This window comes from Colletotrichum fructicola, assembly GCF_000319635.2.
Source record: "Colletotrichum fructicola Nara gc5 chromosome Unknown KSG_Nara_v1_contig07, whole genome shotgun sequence".
Classification (NCBI taxonomy): Eukaryota; Fungi; Ascomycota; class Sordariomycetes; order Glomerellales; family Glomerellaceae; genus Colletotrichum; species Colletotrichum fructicola.
In genome coordinates this window covers 784,835-807,193 of record NW_027094057.1, presented here as the reverse complement: position 1 = coordinate 807,193, position 22,359 = coordinate 784,835, and the positions used below count along the sequence as shown (strand labels likewise).

At 55.2% G+C, this 22,359-nt stretch overlaps 8 protein-coding genes across 8 annotated transcripts; 5 read left to right on the top strand and 3 right to left on the bottom strand.

The window, feature by feature from the left end:
• Nucleotides 1–2,407: 2,407 nt before the first annotated feature.
• Nucleotides 2,408–5,326, top strand: OPT2-0 (Oligopeptide transporter 2; the record flags this gene model as incomplete). Its single annotated transcript, XM_032030667.1, has 6 exons — nt 2,408–2,912; nt 2,994–3,668; nt 3,722–3,985; nt 4,040–4,659; nt 4,714–4,771; nt 4,824–5,326. The coding sequence occupies 6 exons, from the start codon at nt 2,408–2,410 to the stop codon at nt 5,324–5,326; spliced, it is 2,625 nt and encodes an 874-aa protein (XP_031889665.1).
• A 472-nt stretch (nt 5,327–5,798) lies between these two features.
• Nucleotides 5,799–7,211, bottom strand: CGGC5_v011891 (Cytochrome b2; the record flags this gene model as incomplete). The annotated part of the gene is made up of 5 exons (XM_032030666.1): nt 5,799–5,849; nt 5,901–6,027; nt 6,082–6,641; nt 6,698–6,827; nt 6,886–7,211. 5 exons carry the CDS (start codon nt 7,209–7,211, stop codon nt 5,799–5,801), a joined length of 1,194 nt encoding a protein of 397 aa, XP_031889881.1.
• A 2,603-nt stretch (nt 7,212–9,814) lies between these two features.
• On the bottom strand, nt 9,815–10,857 carry PIG8 (putative NADP-dependent mannitol dehydrogenase; the record flags this gene model as incomplete). The annotated part of the gene is made up of 5 exons (XM_032030665.2): nt 9,815–9,822; nt 9,880–10,180; nt 10,240–10,350; nt 10,401–10,711; nt 10,773–10,857. The coding sequence occupies 5 exons, from the start codon at nt 10,855–10,857 to the stop codon at nt 9,815–9,817; spliced, it is 816 nt and encodes a 271-aa protein (XP_031889808.1).
• Nucleotides 10,858–11,657: 800 nt separating this feature from the next.
• On the top strand, nt 11,658–12,811 carry CGGC5_v011889 (putative oxidoreductase; the record flags this gene model as incomplete). The annotated part of the gene is made up of 3 exons (XM_032030664.1): nt 11,658–11,875; nt 11,930–12,302; nt 12,377–12,811. The coding sequence occupies 3 exons, from the start codon at nt 11,658–11,660 to the stop codon at nt 12,809–12,811; spliced, it is 1,026 nt and encodes a 341-aa protein (XP_031889666.1).
• A 296-nt stretch (nt 12,812–13,107) lies between these two features.
• On the bottom strand, nt 13,108–14,998 carry nic-3 (Kynurenine 3-monooxygenase; the record flags this gene model as incomplete). The annotated part of the gene is made up of 4 exons (XM_032030663.1): nt 13,108–13,887; nt 13,941–14,360; nt 14,410–14,627; nt 14,887–14,998. 4 exons carry the CDS (start codon nt 14,996–14,998, stop codon nt 13,108–13,110), a joined length of 1,530 nt encoding a protein of 509 aa, XP_031889810.1.
• An 803-nt stretch (nt 14,999–15,801) lies between these two features.
• fma1 (Methionine aminopeptidase 1) lies at nt 15,802–17,190 on the top strand (the record flags this gene model as incomplete). The annotated part of the gene is made up of 5 exons (XM_032030662.1): nt 15,802–15,942; nt 16,002–16,035; nt 16,087–16,403; nt 16,465–17,011; nt 17,069–17,190. 5 exons carry the CDS (start codon nt 15,802–15,804, stop codon nt 17,188–17,190), a joined length of 1,161 nt encoding a protein of 386 aa, XP_031889809.1.
• A 1,756-nt stretch (nt 17,191–18,946) lies between these two features.
• ERV14 (ER-derived vesicles protein ERV14) lies at nt 18,947–19,653 on the top strand (the record flags this gene model as incomplete). The annotated part of the gene is made up of 4 exons (XM_032030661.1): nt 18,947–19,047; nt 19,223–19,378; nt 19,436–19,502; nt 19,561–19,653. The coding sequence occupies 4 exons, from the start codon at nt 18,947–18,949 to the stop codon at nt 19,651–19,653; spliced, it is 417 nt and encodes a 138-aa protein (XP_031889805.1).
• Nucleotides 19,654–20,406: 753 nt separating this feature from the next.
• prp17 (Pre-mRNA-processing factor 17) lies at nt 20,407–22,054 on the top strand (the record flags this gene model as incomplete). Its single annotated transcript, XM_032030660.1, has 2 exons — nt 20,407–21,502; nt 21,558–22,054. 2 exons carry the CDS (start codon nt 20,407–20,409, stop codon nt 22,052–22,054), a joined length of 1,593 nt encoding a protein of 530 aa, XP_031889804.1.
• Between the last annotated feature and the right edge of the window lie 305 nt (nt 22,055–22,359).

Sequence of the window (22,359 nt, the reverse complement as noted above, 5' to 3'; positions counted from 1 at the left end):
AGCCTAACGGAACTAGACCACAACGATTTGCTTTGGAATCAGCAGCGTCAGCAGTAAGAATCTGTGAAGACTAAGAGCTCGAAAACGGAGTCGAGATTGACATTTTGATGGATGTGTTAGTTCACAAAGTCAGAAGGAGGCTACTAGAGAACCTTCTTATGATCACTCCCCTGTTATGACAACATGATTACAAGATCGCGGCGGCTAGACGTTCTCCTCTGAGACTAAACCATTAGGCGAACCTCGTGACGACAGGACTCTCGAGAGATCCCGGTACTTTCTTTCAAAATAGCTATAAGAGGAATCACGTATCAAGATCATAATTGTTTCTTGGTCCAATCTTTTTGAATCAGTGTTTATCTGGAAGACGGGCAACCGGTCTTGCCCCTTCGGCAAGTGTTGAATCTTGATGTAAATCTCGGTAATTCATAGAATGGGTAGCTTTTCGGGAATCTCGCTGGATTTATAGGCCACAGCAATGGGTACATCTAGTGCCTTTGATGGTAGACAACTTACCTAGTCACTTAGGTAGTCACAGAAACTATCAGTCATCCTCGATCACCAATGGTTTCGTTTGGTTTTAGCCGCAGGTACTTTGCGCCAGTCTGTCTAAGGAGGAGTTTGGAAACCGATTACTACTAAGCTGAACATCATGTTTTCCCGTGTCCCAATTCCATCCGAAAGTTTGCAAATCTCAAGCTCAGCCACGAATGACGAGACATAGATTGGACGGCCTAGTTGAACGACTAGTATAGTAATTTATGCCAATGAAGGTTGTAATTCTGGTTAACATGCCTAAGGGAGTGGCTCCAAGGTTACGTCAACGTTTTGCTGGAGTTTCCTCTCGCATCTCCACATGTGGACGTGCATGGAGGCAGCCATCTGCGGCCCAAAATTGTACTTCTCAGATCTAATTCGCCAGTCTCCCAAGATTCCATCTTGATGGTGACATGCAAGAAGATGCAATCCAATACCATACCAGTGGAACGGCCGTACCACGTGTTCATCCCCGTAGATGCGTGTAGTTCCGCAATAGAAGCCCTGATATTGCATGCTGCGATTTGGGCACATGCAGCAGGATAGCCCTCTAATTGTAAGGGGCTGGCCCCTAGGCTTGTTCAACGTAGAGGTGCCGTCGATTGACTATTCTAAGCTGAAGAAGGAAGAAAGGACTTTACAGGGATAGGCGCCTAGCAGCGGTGAAGCACACCGGGGTTAGGCGGTGTGCTACGGCGGAATGGTGGATCCGGCGGAGCCGGTTCTCGGTAGCTGCTCCGGCAAAGCCGGAGATCTCGGCCGGGCTCTAGCCCGTGACACTAATCAACCCATGCATACTTGATCTAGATAACACTGGAGCGGATGAATTAAAGCACACATGAATCATGTTCAGACCAGACGTCGGAATCATTGACGGCCACAGCTGACCTAGCGGGACAAGGAGTAGGCTCGGCCTAGGTCCACCTGAAGCCAGAAAGCGCCTTACCCGCTCAACTAACCAATAGCTCCATGAAACTCAAGCCATACGTCCGCTGTCCAATGGCCAGAGGAAGCGAAAACGTCCACGTCTTCCTGCAGTGCGATCAAATCCGGATTCACGATATTGTGCTGGTTGCAGAGCGCGTAACAGATATCGAACTCTCCATCCACTCACCGCGCTCACCGGACTAGCTTGCATCGCAACACGGAATATTGGTGCTCATAAACAGGTCATGTGGGAAGCAATCAGGCAGGACAAAAGCCCGTGGTATTGCTACCGCTTTTGGCCAGCCTAAAAGTTATGCCTCCCGCAAATGCTCGACTGCATGCCCAGAATTCACTTTTTCTCCGCAAGTACCCGACAGTGCCCTACCCGACCCCTCTATTTCATGTTGGCGCTTTTATCAGTTTCGTCGGACTGTTTTTGCCGTGGCAAATGATCAACTGCCGTTGGTTAGACGTCGTTCGATAGCGCACGTACAGGGGCGCGGATCCCTCTCAACCCCATGCACCCCGCAGGCCCGGTCTGGCAGGTCATCCGTTGTGTCGTTGGCCGTGCGGGGTGATACGGATATGTGTATGGGACGATCACAGAACTTCTGTTCGACAGCTTGATAGCGCAACGTTGAACCGAAGGAATGCAACGTTGTTGGGGGTTTGGTGAGGAGATGGAGGAGATAGCGGTGCTTCCCCTTGTCGAACGACCTATCTCGCCCGACAGCTGGGCCGAGACCCCGACTCCCCCGCCTCTGCATCCGCCACCAACTCTAAGTCGGGAGACGGGTTTTCCGACATATATTGTCGGAGCTGTCCCCGCGCTCCGAATGATGCAGAATTGTCAGTCCGGTGCTCATCTCTCTCTCTGAGTTGTCTTGTCAATCTATTTCACCGGGGCCCGGACGGCACCACCGCGTGGAGTTCTGAAGCCATAATGTCCGGAAAAGCGGAGATCACCGCCGACCAGCCGTCCCCGGCCGCGGACGATATCGAGAAGATCCCGGCCAAAGTTGAGAGCAATGAACGGATCGGGGATCAGATCTCCCATGAGAAGCTGGAGGAATTGGCCCCGAACGGCGAGCATGAGTACGTCTTGGAAAAGATCAATGGCATGACAGAGGAAGAGGCCATCGAGATTATCGAAGAGAGCGTGGAGTTCTTCAAGGACGACTGGAACTTTCCCTCTGATATGCGAGAGCGCATGAAAAGACTTCTCGAGGGACCAAAAGCGTACGGCGAGTTTTACGACCGCGATCTGAGGATCGACGCGGTCATGATCCGCTACTCGTCTCCTTACCCTGGCGTTCGCGCCGTTGCCGAGATTCTGGACGATCAAAACGTCCCGATCGAAACCATCCGAGCCTATTTCCTGGGCATTGGATGGGCTGTCATCGGCACCTTCATCTCGACATTTTTCAACTCCAGGTTCCCTGCCATTTGTGAGTCTCCTGGGATTTATAGGCGGCATGCTAGTGCTAGTTTTGCCTTTTTGTCTTCTCGCTAATCTCTTGGGCGTGTAGCTCTGAGCGGACAGGTCATCCAGATTCTGTTATTCCCATGCGCAAAAGTTCTGGAGTTCATTCTACCTGACTGGGGCTTCACAGCTTTCGGTGTCCGCCACTCCTTGAACCCGGGTCCGTGGACTTTCAAGGAGCAAATGTTCGCGACCATCACTTACAACATCGCCATCTATACCACCAACAGTTACGGAATGATCCTCGTTCAAAAGTCTCCAGTCTACTACGGCCTTGATTTCGTCAATTTCGGCTACCAGATCATGTTGACGCTGTTCGTACAGCTTATGGGTATGGGTTTCGCAGGATACCTCCGCCGATTCAGCGTCTATCCCGTCAAGGCACTGTGGCCGACGATTCTGCCGACGATTGCTATGAACCGGGCGCTTACTCGGCCAGAGCCCAGGGAGAACATCAACGGATGGACAATCTCTCGATACAAGTTCTTCTATGTCTGTACCGTTTGCATGTTCTTCTACTACTGGATCCCTGGATACTTGTTCACCGCTTTGGCGACCTTCAACTGGATGACCTGGATTTCGCCTCAAAATGTTACCCTCGCAATCATCACCGGTTCTTCCCTTGGACTGGGACTATTCAACCCCATCACCACGTTCGATTGGAACATCGCCACGTCCTCGTATGCAGCGTTGTCTATGCCTTTCTTCGCCACTTGCACCCGTATGTTGCCCCAAAACACCCCAGAAGGTACAATTGACTGACATTGAAACCAGAATACTGCGGCGCCATTCTCGGCGGAGTCATCATTCTCGGAATTTACTATACCAACATGTACAACACGGCGTATCTTCCCATCAACTCGTCCTCGCCGTTTGCCAACGACGGCACCCCATATGTGGTCCAAAACGTGGTCGTCGACAACAAGCTGAACGAGACTCTCTACCAAGACTACTCCCCTCCGTTCTACTCCGCGGGGTATCTCATCACTGTTGGAGGCAACTATTGCTTCTACCCGATTTACTTCCTCTACATCATGGGTTGGTTATATCAGCTGCGCCCATTCTCGCTGGACCTGAGCTAACATGTTGCAGGCAACCAATGGAAGACAATTTCTGCAGCCTACGTTGATTTCTACAAGGGTCTTCGTTACAAGAAAGGTAACTACGATGGCGCGATGGACATCCACAGCAGACTCATGGCCAAGTACAAGGAAGTCCCCGACTGGTGGTTCCTCCTGATTCTCGTAGCTGCCATCGTCGTCTCCTGCATATTCCTCAGCATCTACCCGCTCGACACACCCATCTGGATCACGTTCCTCATGATCGCCATCAACTTGGTCTTCGCCGTCCCTCTCTCGTTCCTTTCGGCGACGACGGGAACCAACCTGGGTCTCGGCGCGTTGATCCAGGTCATCACCGGCTACATGCTCCCCGGCAACACCAACGCTTTCCTCTTCTCGCAGACTTTGGGCTCTTGGGCGCTTGCAGGTTATGGTGATAACTACGTGCAGGATCAGAAGATGGCTCACTACACGAAGATCGCGCCGCGCGCGGTGTTCAGAAGTCAGATTGGGACCATCATTATCACCTGCTTCGTGGCTGTTGCGACTCAAAACTTCATTTTGGAGAACGTCAAGGGGCTTTGCACACCCAACCAGCCGAGCCGATTCACCTGCGCAAACGACGGTGCTCCGCTCTACACCAACTCTCTGGTTCGTTCAACAAACACGCTTACACCATGAACAAGAATACTAACAGTCGCCTAGATGTGGGGTCTTCTGGGCTCAGAACGCATGTTCGTCTCATTCTACCCAATCCTCAAGTGTAAGTGCTCCTCCATCCAACATCAGAAGTCTGTCTAACACCGAATTTGCAGGGTGCTTCCTTATTGGCACTCTCATCGCCATCGTCTTCCTGGTCGGCCAAGGATACGGGCCTAAGTACCTGCCCGGCGTACGCGAGAAGCTGCGCGTCAAGCTCAGCCCCAAGACGTTTGCCCTCCTCGACCGGACCCTGTTCCCCTTCGTTGCCTCACTCCTCTGGCTCAATCCCGTTCTCGTCATCCAGGGCATCCAGCACTGGGCGCCATCCAACCTTTCGTACAAGACGCCCGGGATGATTCTGGGCTTCATCTTCATGTACTGGCTGCCCCGGCACAGGCTGGCTTGGTGGGAAAAGTACAACTACGTCCTGTCGGCCGCTTTGACTGCCGGCGTGGCGGTCTCGGCGCTCGTCATGTTCTTCGCCGTCGGCTATAATCCTATAGCTCTGAAATGGTGGGGGAACACGGTGAGTGGTGCAGGTGTAGACGGCAGCCAGATCGGAATTCTGCCAATCCCAGAAAGGGGCTATTTTGGACCAGAGAAGGGAGCGTTTTAGTCGTCTTCAGGCGGTAAGGATCAAAGCATCGACATAGCCAATTGATTTGGGAAGAGCTATCGTATCCGGCATTTGTCGGGTTCTCCGGACTCTGGCGGAGACGCCACCCCGTGGGGGCCGGGGGAGGTGGAGCCGTCACGGGATCTTGGCTCAATGCGGTCTCCTGGCGCCGCCGTTTGACATTAAGAGACATGCCCCTTAATCCAAAAATATCAAACATTCCCCTTTGAGCACTCGAGCTTTCTCGACGTAATTCATGGTTAACCGCAGCAGTAATGAAAAAGTGTAAGTACTTTTGTGGTATGTAAATATCTGAAAAAAGTATAGACAAGAAGATGACTCTCAAAGCTGAGCCGACATGTGCTAACCCCAATCCCAATGTGAACGCCGTTCTAACCGCAGTAGGACTGCATGCAATGAAACGTAATCTGACAAGTCATGAGTGCGGTGCTGTGCGTGTGTATGGCACTGTTTACTGCTGGTTGAACAGGTACACGTTCTGCTCGAGCTGGCGGGTGTTGAGCTGCAGCATGTTAGCAATGACTCGACAACGACGGACAATGATGGGACTTACGAAGCTCATGCTGATGTTGTGGAGGTTGGTAGCACCCATCTGAGCGCCGTCACGGACGATCTCAGTCTTCATGATGTTGATGGCCTTGGTGACACCCTCGAGGCCGTAGCAGTTGGCGTACATGAAACTTCGCCCAGTTAGCGGATAGGGTCTGGATATAGATAAGACGGGATTGACTTACGGACGACCCATGCCGACAGCCTTGACACCGAGAGCAAGAAGCTTCAGGACATCGTTGCCGTAGCGGACACCAGAGTCAGCAATGACATCAACCTTCTGGAAGACCTCGGGAGCGTTGCGGTAGATCTCGTAGGCGATCTCGAGGGGTCCAGGGGTGTGGTCAAGCTGGCGGCCACCGTGGTTGGAGATGTAGATGGCCTTGGCACCCTTCTCAACGGCAAGCAGAGCCTCATCAGCAGTGGTGATGCCCTTGAGAATGATGGGCAGGTTGGTCTGGTTCTTCATCTGGTCGTAGATGTCCCAGGTGAGGGCGGAGGAGACAGAGTTGGCGTTGGTGGTGTCGTAGCGGGCGGCGCGGTGGCGGACAGAGTCGCCGGGGGCGTCGATGGTCCAGACAATGGCCTTGGCGCCGGTGCGCTCGGCACGGCGGATGTTCTCCCAGGTGACGGACAGGTTGCCGTTGGTGTAGATCTGCTGGAAGATGACCTGGGGGCCGTTGAGGGTGTTGTTGCTCTTGCCGGTGGCGATCTCCTCGATGGACTTGGAGGCGTACATGGAGGGCTTTGGCCGCATTAGCTTGTGATGTCTACCAATCATCCTTTAGGGCCATGACTTACGACGTAGAGAATGTTCTCGTTGCCAGCGGCGCGGACGAGGTTCAGCTCGGCAGCCTCATCTCCGTAGGCAGCGCGCGCAGCAGGCGCGATGAAGATGGGGGCACTGAAGTTGTAGCCCAGGATAGTGACGCTGTTGGAACGTGTTAGTCAAAAGGACTTTTGTACTTGTATTTGTCGTTATAACATACGGAAGGGTCTCGTTAAGCTTGGTGACATCGCTCAAGTGCTTAGAGCGAAGCTGGACCTTCTGCCAGACGTCGAGGTTGTGGCGGTAGCTGAACTCGCCAGCAGTACCGGTGCGGTAGAAGGAGTACTTCTGGTTGTCGAGCTTCTGGCGGGCGGCCCAGTCGAAGTCTGGGATGGCGCGGATGTCCTTGAGAAGGGGCAGGCTGCCCTTGGTGTAGTTGGTGCTATCGAGGTACGTCACAAAGCCGGTGTCGACCTCGTTCTCCCAAGGCTCAGCCGCGAAAGCGGCAGCGACGAACTGCGCGGCAACGAAGAGAGAGGAACGCATCGTGATCTATGCTGTAAAGACCGTCGAAAGGAGTGAATGGGTAAGACTGAGTGTAGATCTTTGCCAAGCACAGCTGGTGACGCCTTTCTTCATAAGTAGCTACTGCGACTCATGCCAGACTTATATGCTCCTGTCCGAACGAGCTAGACCCCTTCCATCCCACGATGATCTCCATCGAGAGCACCCACTACCATGTCGGTGCATTTTACCCCCGGCGGCCTCAGGGTTAGGCCGCATGTTCTTCACGTCGAGCAGGTACTGGTTCATCTCAAGTCCTCCCCAAAGAGCAAACATCAGGCCTTGGCCAAGTCACTTGCCAAGTTGGGAGCTGGGACGCCCCCTGCCGCGCGAGTCGAAAGGAGGTGAAGAGAACCCGCCGACTGGCCAGTCACGATCTAATCTAATCAATCCGAGATACCCGAATGCCTGGATTCCTTGGCTGAAGCAATCAGGCCTCCGTGGGGGGTGTCTGTTCAGTCATCCTTAGTAATGGCGCGGAGAGTCCACTCGTTTCTTTTGGAAGTTGTTTTTGAAGGCATCGACTTGCCTAAACCGGAGAATTTTGGGACTTCACATGTGGCTGAGGCAAGGGTATCCTGTCACCGTGGTCGGATCTTCAGGGCATTGGTTAGTTTATTAAGAAGAAGAAAACCCACAATGAGGTAAATCCTGCCCAAGATTTGGTAACGACCGTCCGAGTACGGAGAAGCAGCCGAGTCGTTACCAGCTTGTTGACCAGAATGGAAATGAGAATTCCTCAACGATAACCAAGATTGCGAAAGTGCCTAGACCTGCCAGAGACAGCAGGTTGGGATTCCTGACTTCCTGAAGCAGGAGGCTTGGCTCCGGCCCAAGACTGCGGTAACAGGATGTCGCTTGTCGGCAGTGTTGCTGCTTTGGCACTGGCTCTGTTTATGCGCGTTTTCCCATCATTCAAGATGCAACATCAACTCCGCTTGTGGAGAGAGTTGGGAATGACTTTGGACGAACGAGAGCCGCGAGACGAGATGAAATTAAGTTCTCGTTTCTAGGAGGGAGTGGAGTCGCCAACAGGAATAAAAGAGATGGATCTGCTGTCTACAGAAAGCTTGGCGCGGATGTAAAATGCTTCCCTGTCGATGGATGTCTTCACTCCCAGTCAGCCGTACGTACGGTACCCGTTGCAAGGTCCGTCTGTCTTTAACGGGTTGAGTTATAATTCTCCATGGGGTCCGCTCACACTCGTGTGTGCGGACTCTGCGGAGAGCTCGCAGTTAAACTCATCTCACGGTCGGGGCTCCAGGCTTTCTTTAACGGAGCTTGCCCGGGGACCTGTGGACTCCTCCGGTTCTCCGATAGCCCGAGATGGGTCTTCGCGCGCGGTTGTCCTTGAGAAGGAAAAAAACCTAACCGACATCACTGACCCTCCCTAGCAAAGACTTTTTGTTTTCTTTGGAATCAATGGCCCACGCACACGGGTTGGCGAGGGCGATTGGCAGCAGCATTGCAATTATCCGCGGGGCTTGGTTCGGACGACGATTCCGAGAACGGGAGCTGCCAAGAGATAGCAAGGAATTCTCAAGGGATATTGTCACGCAATACGGAGGACTTTTGGCGCAGATTCAGACTGGTAGCGGCGCTTTTCAACAAGTCCTTATTCCCGTGAAGAATCCAGGGAGCAAAATGCAGCACAAGTACTAACAACGCAACCAACATGACTGACTGGACCCATTTGATCTTTTCAATGTTGCTTTTCCTGCGGCCGCCGCGGCTTTAGACTTCATGAATCACACTCTGAACAGCCCCCATCAACTACTCTTCATAGGCTGGTAATCAAGATGAGGCTCCCTTGATGTCCCTCGATTTAAATGGCACAGTCGCAATGCGACGGAGCCAGGCTCACCAATGATGTTGCGAGCCGATATGAGCGTTGCACCTCCTCGATTAAGACAGACCCCCACGCTCCGATCGCCAAAGTCCGTGGTCGCACAGCCAGCTTTTCGGGCCCTACAAGGCAGCCCTTAAACAAGTTTGGAAATCATCATCTCGGCTGCAGTTTCTGATCACTTTGAGGCTCCAAGGCACGGACTGGGCGTGGGCAGTAGGAACAATGTTAATTCTCACGATGCGCGGGCGCGGGCCCCGGTGGTTTTGGTTGTCAAACAAGCCGACTCTCTCATTCTCCCTCACACAGACACCCTCTCTCCGTCATTCTTATTTCTGCTCAAATCCTTGTTTCTTGTTCGTCTCTTGTGCTCGGCTCCGATAACAGGGTGACTTTCACAAGTAGTGGGTTCGGTGTTCGGCGCAACAACACCGCGTGCAGCGCCTGCAAGCCAGGGGGCGGCACAGCCAAAACCCGCAGCCCCTGACTCGAATCAGTGCTGAACGACCAAATGCACACAACACCATGATTCAAGACGGAGGCAGGATCGTCGAAAATCTTTTGATTTGATATCCACCGCAACTTGCAGCACTACACCGCTTAAAAAATCGACACTATCCAGGTGGTTTCTACTTGCACTCCACCACTGGTGAACTATGTGACACATGTTGACTCTATCTCCTTCTAAAAAGACATCGCTTTGCTTAATTTTTGTTGTGTTTTCTCTTATCAACCACACTCAGCAGACTAGAAAGAACTCGTCAGACAACGCTCAATCATCATCACACGATGGAATCAACTTACTTCCAATAACACCGTTGACGGGAATGTCTATCGACGTGGTGTAGCTCGCGGCGTCGCTCAGGAGGTAGACGTACGCGCCACCCAGTTCCTGAACCTCCGCCAGCCTTGGGATGCCTCCGTAGTACTTCAGCTGCTGCTCCCAGTCCGGCTGTTGCGGGACCCAGTAGGTCATCGCGGTGCGGACGAGACCGGGGGAGACGCTGTTGACGCGGATGCCGTACTTTGCCCACTCCATCGCCAGCGTGTGGGCCATGTTGCGGATGCCGGCCTTGGAGGCGCCGTAAGGTGCCGAGGGCACGCGCTGGAACAGTGTCAATCGTGCTCTATGCGACGGCTCCTTTCGAAATTGAGAGGACAAACCTTGTTGGGGCGGTAAGATGCCATAGACGCCGTGAATACCACAGATCCCTTGATGCCGAGCTTGATGAACGCCCTCGCCGCGGCTCTGGCTGTGTAAAAGGCTCCAAACAACTACGCATCATTAGCAACAGCTTCTGGTTACCACTCTGCATCAAGCTCACGTTAACACCGAACAACGTCTCAATCTCCTCCTTGGTAAAGTCCAGCGCCGCCTTGTGGTTCGTGCGGCCGGCGTTGGCGACGACGCCGTGGATGGCGCCGGCTTCCTCGACAATCTTGTCGATGGCGGCGGTGATGCTCTCCTCCTCGGTCACGTTTGCTTGCACGTTGAACAGGCGGCCGGGGAACTGCTTGGAGGCCGCCGCGAACTCTTCACCGGGCTCCGCGAGGTCGATCGAGTACACCTTGTCGGCGCCGTTGAGAAGACAGCACTCTGCGACGCCGAGACCGATGCCGCGGTTACCGCCGGTGACTGTGGTGAGTGTCAACGGAGGGGTTGTGTATACCTCACTTGATGGTGTGTTGTGACGTACCCGCGATGACCTTTCCCTTTAGTGTGAGAACTGGCTGGACGTCAACGGCTGTCGTCGCCGCTGGCATGCCGGTTGATGAAGACATGTTGTCTGATGTGTGTGATCTAAGATATCTCGGGATAGAGAGGTCTGCCGTGTAAGCTTCCAAGAGCTTTAATCGGTTGGTATCTGAATTTTGCTGATGATTTGGGGAAAAAGACTATAAAGCCATGGCATCGTCACGTTATAAGTGCCTTCAATTCCCCAACGTGAAGCGCAACCCTGATCCACAACTTCGTAACAAACCGGATCATCTCGAGCTTCAAACGCATCATCACACGTTCCCTCGAGACGAGCAGAGCTCTAGGCTCGGCGCAGACCACTCAGCGCTGGCGGACGCGTGCTCCACAATCGCGGGGTGAACGCGGGGTTAACAACGGGCAGCATGAAGGATTCCCTCGAGACGACGCTGCGGGGTGATCTCCACCAACACAACCAAACGACAGCAGCGCCTCTCAATGCGGTCCGGCGGGCATCGGGCTGTAACAGTTGGTGGTGTTTGGCTGCAGCGTGAGATATCCGGCTGAAACACCATTGGCGAAGTTGGAGAGGCGAGCCGTAGGTTTGGCGCAGGATGGATGTCGCACCGCGTCTGTTCATCCGGAGAGACCTGCTGATCATCTTGAGGTTCTGCGTAGGTGAGAGTTGGGGTAGCAGACGGAGGTTCCTGGACCAGAAGCCGGTGGGAGGAAGGATGTTGTTGTCTTCATGCAATGTAGCACTTTCTTGTGAATGAGAAATGCGATATAAAGCCACCGTCTGATACGATTATTCTGCTGTTCCTCTCTCGTACCAGACGTGCTGGTTTGGACCATATAACACCCGCCATTCCCCTCAAAACTCACCATGAGCATGAGTTTCTTCAGATCCGGTTCGGCTCAAGTCCTGAGGCGGCGCAGCCTGGCCCCAAGGCATCAAGTGAGAGGCCTCACCACTCACACGCTCAACACCGGCGCAAAGATACCCGCCATTGGCTTCGGAACCTTCCAAGATGCAGACGCCCAGGAGGGCGCCGTCAAGACGGCGTTGCAGTGCGGCTATCGCCACATCGATACCGCCAGAGTGTAAGCCAACGACCGGCCTACCTGTTGTCGACGCACCAAACTGACATGAGCCAGGTACGACACGGAGGTGCAGGTAGGAAAGGGCATCAAAGCAAGCGGCGTCCCCCGCAAAGACGTCTTCCTCACGACCAAGCTGTGGTGCAACTCGTACCACCCGGACGACGTGGAGCCCGCGCTCGACGCCTCCCTCAAGGACCTCGACACGCCGTACGTGGACCTGTTCCTGATGCACTACCCCTGCACCTTTGCGCGCGGCGAGGACCGCTTCCCGAAGGACGCGTCGGGCAAGATGATAATGGGCAAGACGACGTTTCTCGATACCTGGAAGGCGATGGAGGCGCTTCTGAAGACGGGCAAGACCAGGGCGATCGGGGTTTCCAACTTTAGCAAGGACGAGGTGCAGACGCTGCTTGACAAGGGGTCTGTGGTAAGTTTTCCCAGAGGCGACGGGTGATAAGTTGATGGAGGCTGAAGCTGATTCACTGCTTTTCGCCAAAATAGGCGCCCGCGGTTCACCAGATGGAACTCCATCCCTACCTCCAGCAACGCGAGTTCGTAGAGTGGCAGCGCGCGAACGGCATCCACATGATCCACTTCAGCCCGCTAGGGAACGAGAACTCGTTCTACAGGGAGGTGTCGTGGAGCAAGAAGGAGTCGCACATGCATCGCCTCATCGAGCATCCCGTCCTCGCCGATGTGGCGAAGAAGCATGGCAAGACGCCGGTGCAGGTGGCTCTCGCGTGGGGCGTCAACAGCGGCAGGTCCGTCATTCCCAAGAGCGTGATTGAGTGGCAGATTAAGGAGAACCTCGAGTCGGACTTTGCGCTCGATGGCGAGGACATGGATAAGATTGCCACGATGGACTTGAAGGCTAGATTTAACGTTCCGTCTGAGGAGTATCGCTGGCCGTTGTACAAGGGACTAGACGGAGTGTAAGAGAATTTGAGCATAGATCTGGGTTTCTCAATTCAACTTGGCTAATCGTCTTGCCGCCTCATTTCTTCCGTGTAGTGATGATGTAGCAAGCAAGCGTACCGAGTGGTGGTCATCTGTAAGCGCTTGGCTCTTTCATGTAGTATCTTAACGTTCGCACTGAAATGTACCACATAACACAAAGGTCATGATAGACTGGGTCTTGCGACATGAGACGGGATCAGGCTGCGCCCGAGTGGTGTATTTCTTGAGTCTAACGTGCAGGAGATGGTATTTTAATGTCAAAATTGTCGTCGATATCATGGGTTTTCTGTCGCCCGCAACAAACTCTTCAGCACCCCTTGAACAACACCCATGACACACTGTGGCCTCTTCCACCACAGGTACACAGCTCCCACAACGAAGGGACTGCAAACAAGAGCCTCGAAAGACTTCATCAGGACGTGTCCCTGATGGTCGCTCTTCGCCACAACCTCGGAGTAACGTTCGTTTCCAAAGCTAACGCGGGAGTATTTCGTCTGCCATCCAAGGCCAGGCAGGTAGACAGACATGGTTTCTTCCAACCACTTGCGGAGGCGGTAGCGAGGAGACAGGACTGAGGCCCGCATCTCCACGTAATTCTGCAGCGCGAGATCGTTGATGGAGTGGGCGTCCGGGACTCGGTTGGCCGTGTACTCAGCGAAAGCCACTGTTCTGTGGTACGCTGCGGTTGAAGCGTCGCTTCCTTCTCCCGACGGGTTGTTGTTCTCATCCAGAACCCTGTGCTTGTCGAGGACAGAGAAGAGAACGCGGACGTCTTCGAGGCCTGCGTTCATGCCTTGGCCGTAGAAGGGAACCATGGCGTGGGCGGCGTCGCCTACCAGGACAGCGGATGATTGGAAGTGGTGAGGGCTGCACTTGATGCTGATTAGAGGCAGATGGGGATTCCTCTTGAATGACTCGATCAAGTCGTCAGCGGGAATCAGGTTTGTGACGCCGGGGAAGTGCTTGTCGAAAAAGGCTGGCAGGCTGTCGGGGTCATTTTCCAAAGCTGCGGTCTGCTCATTGGGGAGAAACAGCGTGCAGGTGAAGGATCCATCCTATGATTGTCAGTCAGAATGACTTGGCGATTTGTCTAGCTTCAGCAACTTACATCGCTAGGGATGGCGATAAACATAAAGTCCTTTCCGGGCCAGATGTGCAGATGGTTGGGCGAGATTCTAAAATGAGGGCCGACACTGTCCTTAGAGGGAGGCTCCGCCGGCTTGATCTGGAACTCGCACCAGAGGGTGTCGATGTACTCTTGCTTGTAGTCCATGTGAGCAAACTTCATCATATGGTACCTGACGGCGGAGTGGGCTCCGTCGGCGCCAATCATGAAATCGAAGTCAATCTCAATCTCCCGCGCGCGACCAGTAGCCGATTCTGAGGTCATCACCTCGAACCAGGCCTTGCACTTCTTGAAGTCGGCGCCGGTAAGCTTGTGACTGAAGAAGAACCTGACGTTGGGCATCTCCTCGAGAATGTCAAGCATGCGCTTGTTCAGACCAGCGCGATCCACGGCGTAGATTGCCTAAGCAGTCAGCATCTGGGTTAGGACCCCTAGAAACCGGTTGGCTCACCCTTCCGTGAACATCGTAGTCCTGAGAGGCCTCGTACAGTTCACCTTTCGGGGTTCTGCCATGAATCATGCGACCGCGCATGGGAATGGTGGCGCCAAAGACATGTTCCAGTAACTTTGGCTGGCCGGCATTGCGCATGGCGTTGATGCCGCGCTCCGAGAGTGCCAAGTTGATGGAGCGGGTGAAGTTCAACAACGTTGTCGTCGGATCTCGCAGGTCTGCATTGCGAGCGTCAGCGGCATTCAATTGAATTTACGAGTGACCAGGCTTATCGTGAATGAAGTCGATGCGGCCCCATTTCAGAGATTTGCAGAGGCCAAAAGCAAGCAATCTTATCAATCTCATCCACATCACCGCCTCGGCGCAGACGGTGGTGGGGCTTGGAGGATCCCCCGCGACTCTGCAACGGCGGCCGAGCCGAAAGAGGGCTGAACGGGAATAGCAACACGCGACCGAGACCAAGAGAGAAAGACTTACCAGGACGCAACTCGTAAATCTCGACATCGTGACCGCGTTGCGCGGCATAAAGCGCAGCCAGCGAACCGACTGGGCCAGCGCCCACAACTACAACTTTCTGTTTGCCGGCCATTGATGGTTGGGCGCCGTAACAAAGAGATTCTCCAATTCCAACGGGAGGGATTGCTGGAAAAAGGAAAACAGTCTACGGCCGGTGGCGTGAAGAGAGTCGCATGATGATTTCGCACATTGGCGGGTCGAGTCGGCCGGGGGGAGAAGCAAAGTGGGCGGCCGGGGACAGAGGGACAGAGGGAGAGAGCGTCAACGACTTGCCGCAACGCCGCAGAGCGCACCTTTCTTTCACCTGCATTTGAAAGCTTTTTTTCACCAAGAATCCAGGTTCAGGTCCAGCTGGTGCCCGTTACCGTCTCGGAGACGTCGGCTATTTCCCGGAAGCCCCGACAAGGGAAGCTCCGCGGTGCCAGTTGCTTCGGCCTTTAGCCGCAAACGCTGATGACCTGAAGTACGTGCTAGGTATCGCCTATCGATAACAGTCCTTATCGGATAAGATTGAAGCCAATCGATAAGACACTTCAGACCGTTGGGGCCCACCAAAAATTGTCGCTGTTGGTGGCGGGGAACCGACCTGGGACGTGTGGAAGCGCCCGAGCTGCGGCAACGTACCTATCACAGCCTTGGACTCTTGGCCTCCACTGGAAATAATTCTTCGTCAGGTCACTTTCCAGTCCCGTCGTACCGTACTATATGCTGTGCTGTTAGCTGCCGCGCCGCATTCTCCATCCGAACCCTGTCGTTTCCCAGGGTCTTTTCTGCGTAAACTTCCCTTCTCTGTTTTCAAGTGTCTTCAAACACCATCGTCACCTCGTGAACACCACTGCCGTTCCTCTTGCGACACACGACCAACGACCGCCCACCATGACGGAACCCCCCGCGAAGAAGAAGTGCCTGGGAGTCGACTGCCCCAACGATGCTGGCTCCCTCCAGTGCCCGACATGCTTGAAGCTGGGAATCAAGGACAGCTACTTCTGCTCGCAGGACTGCTTCAAGAAGAACTGGGTTAGCAATGCAGAATCATGCCCGCGACGACAACCGCGACGGCTGCTAACTGCGTGCAGGGTAACCACAAGGCCATGCACAAGACCGAGACAAGTATACTCCACCACGTCCTCCCGCCAAAGGTCGTCTCTAAACCAGATCCAGAGACAGGTGTCTTCAACCCCTTCCCGACTTACCCCTTCAGCGGCCCCCTCCGACCCGTCTACCCTCTTTCCGCCCGCCGCGAGGTTCCCAAGTCGATCCCCCACCCCGACTGGTGGCAAGATGGCCAGCCCAAGTACCCCAGGTCCATTCTGAACAGGAACAAGGTTGATATCTTGGATGCCAAGGGAATTGAGGGCATGCGCAAGGTCTGCCGCTTGGCAAGAGAGGTTTTGGATATTGCTGCCGCTGCCATCAAGCCCGGCATCACCACGGACGCCATTGACGAGATTGTCCACAAGGCTTGCATAGAGAGAAACGTGAGTGCTTTGCGCTGAAACCAGCGCGCGTGGGCATGAGAGCTGACCAGGTGCCCAACAGTCCTACCCGTCTCCCCTCAACTACAACCACTTCCCCAAGTCGGTATGCACCTCCCTCAACGAGGTCATCTGCCACGGCATTCCCGACCAGCGCGTCTTGCTCGACGGTGACATCCTGAACATTGACGTTACGCTGTACCACGAGGGCTACCACGGCGATCTCAATGAGACGTACTACGTTGGCGAGCGGGCAAAGGCCGACCCCGACTCCGTCAGGGTGGTGGAGGCTGCTCGCGACTGTCTGGACGCCGCCATCGCTGCGGTCAAGCCCGGCACCCTGATCCGCGACTTTGGCAACATCATCGAGAAGATCGCCAAGGAGAGGAACTGCAGTGTCATCCGCACGTACTGCGGCCACGGCATCAACAAGCTGTTCCACTGCCCTCCCAACGTTCCTCACTACGCCAAGAACAAGCAGGTTGGCGAGTGCAAGCCCGGCATGACTTTCACCATTGAGCCCATGATTGCTCTTGGTAAGTACCGGGACATCACTTGGCCCGACAACTGGACCAGCACAACGATTGACGGCAAGAGGACTGCGCAATTCGGTGAGTGATATCTGGTGAAAGATAGCAGGCATGGATAGATTGCTAATGATGTTGTAGAGCACACGCTCCTTGTCACCGAGGATGGCGTGGAGGTCCTCACTGCCAGGAAAGCCGACTCCCCTGGTGGAAAGATCCCGATGCCCGGCGCCAACGGCGATGCCAACGGAACGACCGCATAAACAAGCATTAGTATACACATATGCATAAACAAGCAGCATGAGGCGTTGTGGTGAGGGGGGAAACAAGGAGATACATGGTTTGGTGCAGTGTTTACGTGGTGACGACTGGCAACACCTAGGCATCGAGCTCATGCAGGGTGTCGAGCCGGCAGAGCGGACGAGGTTGCTAGCGTTGGGCATGATACCTTGGAGAATCATGACTTGAAAAGCGAAAGAATTGATACTGAAAGCACGGGCACGTGAGATCGGATCCAAGCGTGACGTCTGGGGCGGTCCCCTGTCCCATGTGGTGGACGGAAAAGACAGCTGTCAATCGAGGGGCATTTAAGCCAGGGACATCCCAAGTTAGGAACATGGACATGTGCTTCTGCTGTTCAAGCTTCCGGTCCAGGCTGCGACTCGGACTCGTAATACAATAGCACGCGTTGTAGGCGGCTGTCCGGGCCAAGACCGGCAGACAGCCCGTCGAGCCCCCAGCCTCCGCTCCCAGCCACCCGGCGGGCAAAGAATGGACGTTTGACGATGATGCGAAATGCCCCTCTCCCCACCAGGCACAGCCATTGATGGACTGTCGACAGCTGGATGAGGGGCGGGAGCAGCACCTGGCAGCTGGGACGAAGGAGGGGTCCTGTTCGCCGCGATGGGGACCCCTGGGGATTTATCTGGGATTTTCTGTGTTTCCCCTCACGCTTGTGCCATCAACTGCTCAGTGTGGCTCAACTGGCGGGTCTGGAATTCGCGGCCACGCATCGATGGGATTCGCTGGGGTCGCCGGTCGGAGCGTGAGAAATCAGAAAAACGCTGCCGGAGGATTATCTAGCGGTACGTATCCCCTGTACTGCGTTATTGCTAGGTGCATCTGGTGAGTGTGGTGCACCTGTGAGGTGCAGGCTGGCGGGGCGCAATCCCAGGGCGCTGACTGGCTGTTGGTCGGGTGTTGGCCGCTGCTGGCCAGGCAGGGAGCCCAATCTGGGCCTGCCCGCTGCTTGGAGGTTCAGTTGAATGGAGGGCACCTCACGCTGCCCTGATGGTTGTTGTGGTGGTGGTGGTGTGCTGGAGCAAGGCATCGACACTGGAGCCTCTTTCATCATCAGGGAAAACCTAGCCCCGTAGCCTTTGCCCGCGCGCACCACACCCACCCTCCCGATTTTCCACGGCCCAACCTCAGTCAACGGCGCACTACCTCACCTCAGTACCTAGCTTTGCTTGTGTGGTGTCCTCGACCCTGTTCGGCTCGCTTCCTACCTAACCTTGCCTTTGCCTCTCTTACCTCACCTGGCTTCGCCTCGCCTCGCCTTGCCTCAACTCGCCTGCTAGAGCAGAGTCTCCTCCGTCTCCGTCCCCGTCTGCTGCTTCTTGCCTTCTCCCACCAAAAAGCCAACAAGATCCAACCACGACTCGGCTTCGCCATCGACCCCTTGGATACCCACACGTGTCGTCTGGCTCTGTCTATCTATCTCTCTCGCACTTTTCTGCAGCTTCCGCAGCATCCCCCCGACTGCAATTCCTGACTGCAACGGTTGCCTCGGCGCAGAGCTTCCCTCGTACATCACCCCAGTGACGTCGAAGCATTCCACCCGCCCGCATCGCACACAGCTCCAAACCAGCCCTTTTGAGCGCAGAAAAAAAGAGACGAGAGCTTCCCCTCCTATCTCCAACAACCGCACCCCCGATCAGTGCTGTCTGTATCTCTGCCAACTAAACACCTCATCTTCTCCATCTCGATCAAGCGCAGCTCGCTGCCAAAGCCGTCAACATGTCTGGCGAAGCGTGGTTATACCTCCTCGCCGTCCTCATAAATGCCGTCAACCTGTTCCTCCAAGTCTTCTTCACCATCATGTACAGCGATCTGGAATGGTACGTTGTTCTCCTCCTGACCTCGAGTCGACGCGCGCCCACCGTGCATCGCCGCTGGCCGTTGCCCTGCGAGCTTAGACAAGCTGCAGCTGCTGCAGACGGCTGCAAGAGCGCGCTCGTGCTCTCGATCACTTCAAAGATGGGACAATTGACAGCTAACCCTCACCTCCTACAGCGACTACATCAACCCCATTGACCTCTGCAACCGCCTCAACACCTACATCATCCCCGAAGCCGCTGTCCACGGATTCCTGACGTTCTTGTTCCTGATTAACGGCTACTGGGTGCCGCTGATCCTGAACCTGCCGCTGCTTGCCTACAACATCAAGAAGTACGTCACATGCTTGAGACCACTGTGGAGAAGGGATGAAAGCTGACTTTGGCCTAGGATTGTCGACAACACCCACTTGCTGGATGCCACCGAGATCTTCCGCAAGCTGAACGTCCACAAGAAGGTAAGCAAGCACTACTCTAGCAGAGGTTGATGCATGCCCAGATCTAACACCGTTGCAGGAGTCCTTCGTGAAGCTCGGCTTCCACCTCGTCATGTTCTTCTTCTACCTCTACAGCATGATCGTCGCCCTCATCCGTGACGAGGCTCACTAGAGATGAATCGCATACTGCGAACGACAACGGGACGGATTCCAGTACACACATTACCATGCCGTGTGGACGACAGTGAGCACACCGAAACGCAGACGCTGCGCCTCCCCGCAGCCGGACGCTACGAGGTGGCTCATTATGAAGGCATAAAGCAGGCAACTGCTAGACATGGGGTCATGATACCAGGATGCGGTGGTGGGGGTCTGGGGCGGAGAATACGGCGCGGGTGCCCGCGCCTTGGTCTCCCGGAGTTTACGGGCAGAGGTTTGGTTTATGATCGCCTCCGTTTGGGATTCTGATGATGATGAACGGGAAAGGAATGTGACGAAGGGGAGGAGGGAATGGTTGTGGAAGTTTATGATGCGAAAGACAAATACCTAGCTGTTTACTTTATGTTGCTGCCAGGCCGGCTGGTCCTGGGAGCGGCGGGTTGCGATAATTGAGTAATGACAGATGTTTTATTGTGCCTCTTGTGCCTCTATCACTGCTTCCATCATGTTCAAACACAAAAGCTTGCCAGCAGCTTTCCCAGGGTTCGATTCGTAAATGTCCTGTGCTCGTAGACTGCAGATGTCCAAGCTTTTCTGCACACAGGAGCTTGCATCGCAGCGAAAGCTCAGGCCTGACATCAGAGTCACGTGACACCAACTTTTGCAGATGCGACCAGGACCTTGACAATCGCGACCAAATCTTCCAACCGCGACGCAACCGCCTTTCAACCCCCAAAATCCCCGCAACTAGACGACACTATCCAAGATGTCGGGCTTTGGAGAGTACACGCCAAACATGGCTCCCCAGGACGCCCTGATTGTGCGCCAGGAAGCAGAGCCCGACCACGCCGTCGTCCCCTACACCGGCGAGGACCTCGCCCGCCCGAAGCTAGGGCCCGCGAACCCATTCAAAGACGAGACAAACACCACCCTGAAGCGCAAAAACGTTCTCACGGGAACGGCGGAGGAGACTTTCCTGTCAGAACACACCTTCCGCAGCAAGCACCGCGCGATCGAGCGGAAAGGGGGACCGGAGCGCGAGTACCAGACGGGCGAGGCGGTCAAGGAGGAGGCGGCGAGGATACGCTCCGGGCGCGAGAAGAAGGGCGACGCTTCGATTGCGGAGGGCGACGGCGCATACGTCGGTCCCTGGGCGCGGTACCGTCGCGAGGAGTACGAGGTCGTCCGCGAGGGCGAGGAGCTCGCGAGCGATGAGGAATACGAAGAAGTCACGGACGACGACGATGTGGTGGAGAGCGGCACCGTCGTGCGCGCGCCCGAGGCCGCCCTGACTAGGCGGAAGGAGGTCGAGGAGATGGGTGAGGAGACGACGACGTTCCACGGCGCCGCGGAGCGGGACTACCAGGGCCGGACGTACATGCACGTCCCGCAGGACCTGGACGTCGACCTGCGCAAGGAGATTGGCAGCATCACGAACTACATCCCCAAGAAGCAGATCCACACGTGGCGCGACCACAGCAAGGCCGTCACGGCGCTGCGCTTCTTCCCGGGGTCGGGCCACCTGCTGCTCTCGGCCTCGGCGGACTCGACGGTCAAGATCTGGGACGTCTACCACGAGCGCGAGCTGCTGCGGACGTACTCGGGCCACTCAAAGGCGGTTGCGGACGCGACGTTCAACAACGACGGCACGCGGTTCCTGTCGGCGAGCTTCGACCGGCAGATCAAGCTGTGGGACACGGAGACGGGCAGCTGTCTGGGCAAGTTCTCGACGGGCAAGACGCCGCACGTCGTGCGCTTCAACCCGTCTGCGGAGCATGCGCATGAGTTCGTGGCAGGCATGTCGGATAAGAAGATTATCCAGTGGGACACCCGCGCCGGCAACGAGATTGTGCAAGAATACGGTATGTTTCTCACTTTTTTCTCTTGCTCTCGGTATATGCTAACATGTACATGCAGACCACCATCTGGCCGCAATCAACACAATCACCTTCGTCGACGAGGGCCGGCGCTTCATGACGACCTCAGACGACAAGTCGCTGCGCGCGTGGGACTACAACATCCCCGTGCCGATCAAGTACATCGCAGAGCCGTACATGTACCCGATGACGCGGGCGGCGCCGCACCCGAGCGGCAAGTACGTCGCGTTCCAGTCGTCGGACAACCAGATCGTCGTGTACGGGGCCAACGACAAGTTCCGGCAGAACCGCAAGAAGTCGTACCGCGGGCACAACAACGCCGGCACGGCCATCGACGTGGACGTGTCGCCCGACGGGCAGTTCCTGGCAAGCGGCGACACGCAGGGCTACATCTGCTTCTGGGACTGGAAGACGTGCAAGATGTATCACAAGCTGAAGGCCGGCGACCAGGCCGTCACGTGCGTCGCGTGGCACCCGCAGGAGACGAGCAAGTTTGTCTCGGCGGGCGCGGAGGGGGATATCCGGTACTGGGACTAAGAAGGGGGAGGCTCTCAGGGGCTATATCCAGAGAAGCATGCGGGCTTTCTTGTATTTTTGGTAGGCATTGCTTGGCGTTGGGAGAAAAAGGAAATGCAAAAATTTGGACCTGCGCGTATGTGTTGCGCGCAGTATGCTACTTGTATGGCTTTGGTGCAAGCACTCTCAACCAGTTACAACTAAGAGATGGGCCGAATGGTCTAGTTGGTAAAGCATCTCTAATAACTTAAAACCAATACCACCCGATGAGTTTCTGGTTACTCTGTTGAGGGTAGGGGCGCTCAGTTCGAATCTCGCAAAAAACC